Below are 7072 nucleotides of genomic sequence, written 5' to 3' on the forward strand. Positions count from 1 at the left end.
GGCAGTGGTGGGCTTGAACCAGCGACCTTTGAATTACTAGTCCAGTATCTAAACCAAAGAGCTACCATTGCCCTGAGTATAATGGAATATTCTATGAATTATTACTCTTATTTTACCCTGCTGTTTTTTTCTTTTTTAATACCTGTTGCAGGCGTCAGATTCTATATTTACAAAATACAGTCAGTTTTGAGTTAAATTAGCCTAAATTTTAAACATTATTTATTTGTACTTTTGTTAGTTCGAGAGAATTGACACATCACAGATTCTTGTTTTCCCCAAACTTTTTAGAAATAGAGTCTATAGAAATAAAGGAAAGAAAACTTTATACAAACATTTTAAAAGGGGTTTCAGATGCCCCCCCCCCCCCACAATACTATCATTATTATTGTTGTTGTTGTTGTTGTTGTTGTTGTTATAATTGTTATTGTTGTTGTTGTTGTTGTTGGTTGCAGTGGTGTTGTGTTGTAATTGTGTTTTTATTAATAATAATGATTATTGTTATTGTTGTTGTTATTGTTGTGTTGTTATTAGTTAAGATTATTATTATTATTATTATTAGTGTTATCATTATTGTTATTATTATTAATATTATTAGTGTTATTATTATTACTATTGTTATTAATAATATTATTATTATTATTATTATTATTATTATTGTGCCCTGTGATTTACTGGTGACCTGTCCAGGATGTTTCCTGCCCTTCACCCAGTGAATCGGACCCACCGTGACCCTGAATAGGATAAAACCGGTAAAACCGACAATGAATGAATGTTGTTGTTATTGTTGTGTTGTTATTGTTATTAATAATGTTTATTATTATTATTAGAGGTATTGGTGTTATTAATTATTATTATTGTTATTTATTATGTTTATTATTATTATTATTAGAGGTATTGGTGTTATTAATTATTATTATTGTTATTAATTATATTTATTACTATTATTATTGTTAGAGGTATTGGTGTTATTAATTATTATTATTGTTATTAATTATGTTTATTACTAATATTATTATTAGAGGTATTGGTGTTATTAATTATTATTATTGTTATTAATTATGTTTATTATTATTATTATTATTAGAGGTATTGGTGTTATTAATTATTATTATTGTTATTAATTATGTTTATTATTATTAGAGGTATTGGTGTTATTAATTATTATTGTTGTTATTAATTATGATTATTATTATAATTAGAGGTATTAATGTTGTTATTATTAGTAGTAAGCTTTACCTCACAGCCTTCACAGTCACCGCACACACACAGAACTCTGACGCGCTGCTTTGTTCCACACGGACACTTTTACGAGCAACTACTTCCGCTTTTGCTGTGCTACTCAGCTGATGCTCCACATTGCCTCAGAAGATCGGAGTTAATTGAATAAAGTCACTAAAGTCGGATTTTCGGTAAGATCTTATTTCTTAATTTAAGATAAACCAAGAATTTAAGAGTTGTTTTGTTTCCCGGTGCGGTTGTTTTAAGTTGCGGTATATTGTTAGCTACTGTGCTAGCGGAGTTAGCTGAAACAATAGCGTTAGATTAGCTTTAGCTCTGCTACACTGAATAATGTTCTAGTTTATCAGTGTAAAAACTCCAGCTCATCATGTTTATATTAACGTTTAGAGTTAATAATATAATTATACTAACATGTGGAATTAATGCTTTGTTTGTTTTAAAAAACTTCATCGCATCAGTGTTTAGTTAGCACAATGCTAACGCTATCTGAGCTCTCCCGCAGAGCTAATGTGCAGCTACAATCGGTAATATTAACCACATCAATAATAAATAAATAAATAAGGATTTATAACTCTAAACTGTTCTTCAGAGCTCGACTTTGCTTTAAATTCAGTCTTTATCAGTTGATTAATGCAGCAAATGAACGAACAAAATAAATAATGTAGTATTTTATATGTAGAAGAATATTGTGTTAATATTGTCATGTCACTAATATTTAATTCCTAAATAATATATATACACCGATCAGCCATAACATTAAAACCACCTCCTTGTTTCTACACTCACTGTCCATTTTATCAGCTCCACTTACCATATAGAAGCACTTTGTAGTTCTACAATTACTGACTGTAGTCCATCTGTTTCTCTACATGCTTTGTTAGCCCCCTTTCACCCTGTTCTTCAATGGTCAGGACCCCCACAGGACCACCACAGAGCAGGTATTATTTAGGTGGTGGATCATTCTCAGCACTGCAGTGACACTGACATGGTGGTGGTGGGTTAGTGTGTGTTGTGCTGGTATGAGTGGATCAGACACAGCAGCGCTGCTGGAGTTTTAAAATGTCGTGTCCACTCACTGTCCACTCTATTAGATACTCCTACCTAGCTGGTCCACCTTGTAGATGTAAAGTCAGAGACGATCGCTCATCTATTGCTGCTGTTTGAGTCGGTCATCTTCTAGACCTTCATCAGTGGTCACAGGACGCTGCCCACGGGGCGCTGTTGGCTGGATATTTTTGTTTGGTGGACTATTCTCAGTCCAGCAGTGACAGTGAGGTGTTTAAAAAACTCCAGCAGCGCTGCTGTGTCTGATCCACTCATACCAGCACAACACACACTAACACTCCTGTGGGGGTCCTGACCATTGAAGAACAGGGTGAAAGCAGGTTAAAAAAGTATGTAGAGAAACAGATGGAGTACAGTCAGTAATTGTAGAACTACAAAGTGCTTCTATATGGTAAGTGGAGCTGATAACATGGACAGTGAGTGTAGAAATGAGGAGGTGGTTTTAATGTTATGGCTGATCGGTGTATATTCACTTGTTGAAAATGAATTTGATGAACGTTGTAACCAACAGTATTGATGGAACGAAGGTTTTTCTGTCAGTTATCGGTCATCAACATCTCTTATTTCACGCCAAGTGTTCTATAAAGAGTAAAAACTCTTATTAAACTTATTAATGTTAAAGTAATAAAGTAAACAAAAGCAAACACATCAATCTTATATATAATCCTAACTAACATGCTTTTAATCAGGGAGTTTGCATTTGATAAAGCAGAATGGTAGTATATGTTCAGGTCTCTTTATTCTTTTTTTCAAGTCCATTAAATGCTCTTAATAGTCAAATTGAAGAGGTTTATTGCCGTAGTGTTTCTGTGACGCACAGTCCTCTGTTCAATGGTGCCGGTTTATTCATTTTAAGGTCATTTTGCTTTAGATTTTTAAGGTGATTAGTAGGGATGCATCGATACCATTTTTTCCCAACCGAGTACGAGTGCATGTATTTTTGTACTTGCCGATACCGATACCTATTTAGAATACAGTTTTTTTAAACAAAAACACACGTGAGAAGTGACGAGAAGTTTAACGATACCACGTCCAAAAATGCACGTCAACAAGCAGCGAGTGATCAAAGTGTTTGTGCGCTGACGTGATGAAATCAAGGAGGAAAAATAAATGAATCTGAGTGGATTTGGCAACACGAGCAGCACGGATCGTTCTGTAGTGAGTTGGAGGTTAATAAATATTTTTTGTTTGTTGTTATGTTCTGTAGAGAACGATCAGGTCAGAAATACTGTAAAACGTGTGTGTGTGTGCTGATGTATTCTGATATAAACTATATTATCCCCCCGTCCCACCTGTTTACGCTCCTCTCCTGCGTTTCCCCTCGCACAGTATCCTGCGTTCTCATTGGCTGTTCGACATGTCACTCGTTCCCAGTCGCACATCTCAGATCGGATATCTGACGTGCTAGAAAACTCGAGCGCTCGACGAGCCGGTCGGATCGAGTCGTTGGATAGTTCACACTTAGCGATCGAGAGCCGAGTTTCGATCGCCGAGCGAACGCCGAGTCGCTCCCGAGCCGGCAAATCTAGCGCCGACCAGCCGCCGAGCGAAACTCAGGGCAAAAATTGTGTAGTGTGAACCAGGCATAACGCAGCGACGTGCACTAGGCACACGGTATCGGATTTTTAGTATCGGAGCCTCATTTGTTAATGAGCGCGGTATCGGGCAAATACCCGACACCAGTATCGGTACTCGTGCATCTCTAGTGATTAGATTAGATTAGATTAGATCCAGCTTTATTGTTATTAAAACTACACCCCGATCTGTCTCCTGTTAACGCAACATTTTCGTTTGACGTGAAAATGTCATCTGACCGCGATCTTGTTGTTACACAGTATAAAATAAGTCCTGCGTCTGTGTCCGATCTTAAAAATGTACTCGATCTTTTACCATCTCCCAAAAAATGACTTTTGTGAAAAGTCTGAGATCCCTTACCGCACATCTTAACTTGACTGGAGTTGATAATAGAACCATTTTATTGAAATGTTTCAACGATTCAGTAACTGAAACTGAGCCAGTGACTGAAATTCCTACACGAAGTCGTACCTATGACACACCGTATAATTATTCCTCTGCAATGCCATCCGTTGCGGACGGAGGGAGGGCCGATGTTAGTCCGAGCTCAAATTCTCCTCATGTTCCGCCTGACATGTCTAATGTAACACAACGATTGGAACGAGTCTTGAACCAATCAAGCACAGTTCATACACAATACCGATTCATTTTCGCATGGCAGTCACCAGGTTTTTTTTTAGTGAACTTACAGACTTGATTAAATCTCGGAATAGTAAGTCTGCTGATTTATCCATTGCTTCTAATTGTAAACCGGAGAAAAATGAAACACTAAGCGCTTTAAGGGTTTAGCATCTTGCCATTAAAACCAATGAATTGAGGTAGCACAGCACGCTAACGTCAATATAACACCTCCCTGCAGGTACCGATATCGGTTACATTTCCTGACGAGCCCGAACTTGCAAATAAAAACACTCGGTACAAGTTTATACAGGTTAAAAATCAGTAATATTTTATTTACGTTTGATAATAACTCCATTCGTTTCTCCGCCCCGTCAGCCACGTTTATTTTTCTGTGAGAGAAAGAGAGAAGATTCGGAACAGCCTCCTCCTCGGGAGCGCAGCGCAGCGCAGGATGACGTAAAATGCGTCTATGTAGAGCGCGCACTAGCTTTTCGAACACACCCTTTATGTTGAATTGCACTAGATGTTTGCTTGTTTACAGTGTTTGATTACTGATTGTATTGTACCAAGGTATTGGTTTATTCTCAGGTTCTTCTTCTGCTGCTAGATTTTATTTGGAATGACTGTTTACACTACATATTTAAAAAATAAGATTGAATAGTTTGTGTAACTACTTCAGTTTCAGCTGATACATTTAATTTATTTTAAAATATTTTAAGAAGTTTGCCTTTTTTTATTTTGAATTTGAATGCTGTGCCAAGGTCCTGCACAATTGTTTATTATTTTATTGACAAATAAATAGCAGTTCAGTACATTTATATCTGTGTTAATTATATTTTGTTTTGCAAACGATCCTGATGCCTTAAGTCTTTCCCACATGATAAAGTATACGGTTTATTAATTCAACAATGGTATCGGATCGGTATCGGGTATCGACCGATATGCAAAGTATATGTATCGGATCGGTATCGGAACTGAAAAAGTTGGATCGGTGCATCCCATCGGTCTTGGTCCGGAGGCTCCTGAAGCGCCTGCCAGAGGGCAAAAGGGCAAACGGTCTGTGTGCAGGGTGCGAGGAGTCCTTAAGAATGCCGCGAGCTCGACGCAGACAGCGTTTCCTCTGGACGTCCTCAGTGGGTGGGAGTGGAGTCCCTGTGATGCACTGGCCGTCATTTTATTTAAAAAAAATATATATATATTTAAGCATATGAAGTTGGTTCTGGTTGGTCGGCCGGTCGGGGACATACACAGGCACGATCGGGTTTGTTTAAGGGGGTACGGTAGGTAGGGCCGAACTGCCTAACCATTGCGAGGTGCAGTTTGTTCTCAGTGCCAGATAAAAATAAGCTCGACTGAGTCATAAAGTGCATCTGGTGTAAAAACAAAAATTGCCAAATAGAGTATGTGGACCAGAATGATCCGCTGTGGTGACCCCTGAATGCGGGAGGGAGAAACACGCCGGTGTTTGAAAAGCTTCAGCTTTAAAACCGTACAATGTGGGTACATTCACGATCCACGCAAACCTCATTAGTCACCGAGGTCTTACAAAACAGCCCGATTTAACCCGAACGTTCTGTCTGTTCCGTCCTCAGTGGATCCCCCCCGTAGCCGTGAGTGAAAAATGACCGACCGCTACAACATCCACAGCCAGCTGGAACATCTGCAGTCCAAGTACATCGGCACGGGGCACGCGGACACCACCAAGTGGGAATGGCTGGTGAACCAGCACAGAGACTCGTACTGCTCCTACATGGGTCACTTCGACCTCCTCAATTACTTCTCCGTCGCCGAAAACGAGAGCAAGGCTCGGGTTCGATTCAACCTGATGGAAAAGATGCTGCAGCCCTGCGGACCGCCGGCCGACAAACCCGATGACGCTTAGGGAGGCGCGCCGGGACTCGGACTTATTTCGATTCAAGTTTGAATGAGTTTTTATAGCCTGAAAAACCTTTTATATTTTGTTTTGTGTTGGAGACACAAGCTGAGTGTGAATAAAATAAAAAGTAAAGCTACAAAACATGATGTTCTGAATTTATTTTCCTTCTATTCCACTAGCACACCATGCCAAGAGGATGCCACCTCCTTGTTTCTACACTCACTGTCCATTTTATCAGCTCCACTTACCATATAGAAGCACTTTGTAGTTCTACTGTACAATCACTGACTGTAGTCCATCTGTTTAGGTTGTTATTTAGGTGGTGGATCATTCTCAGCACTGCAGTGACACTGACATGGTGGTGGTGTGTTAGTGTGTGTCGTGCTGGTATGAGTGGATCAGACACAGCAGCGCTGCCGGAGTTTTTAAACACCGTGTCCACTCACTGTCCACTCTATTAGACGCTCCTACCTAGTCGGTCCACCTTGTAGATGTAAAGTCAGAGACGATCGCTCATCTATTGCTGCTGTTTGAGTCGGTCATCTTCTACAGTAGACCTTCATCAGGACGCTGCACACGGGGCGCTGTGGGCTGGATATTTTGGGTTGGTGGACTATTCTTAGTCCAGCAGTGACAGTGAGGTGTTTAAGAACTCCAGCAGCGCTGCTGTGTCTGATCTGCTCATACCAGTACGAC

At 39.4% G+C, this 7072-nt stretch overlaps 1 protein-coding gene across 1 annotated transcript; it reads left to right on the top strand.

The window, feature by feature from the left end:
* Window positions 1–1296: 1296 nt before the first annotated feature.
* Window positions 1297–6517, top strand: sf3b5 (splicing factor 3b, subunit 5). The gene is made up of 2 exons (XM_062995323.1): window positions 1297–1409; window positions 6093–6517. The coding sequence occupies exon 2, from the start codon at window positions 6122–6124 to the stop codon at window positions 6380–6382; it is 261 nt and encodes an 86-aa protein (XP_062851393.1). The 5' UTR covers window positions 1297–1409; window positions 6093–6121; the 3' UTR covers window positions 6383–6517.
* Window positions 6518–7072: the final 555 nt, after the last annotated feature.

The sequence above is a fragment of the Trichomycterus rosablanca genome, chromosome 5 (assembly GCF_030014385.1).
Source record: "Trichomycterus rosablanca isolate fTriRos1 chromosome 5, fTriRos1.hap1, whole genome shotgun sequence".
Lineage (NCBI taxonomy): Eukaryota > Metazoa > Chordata > Actinopteri > Siluriformes > Trichomycteridae > Trichomycterus > Trichomycterus rosablanca.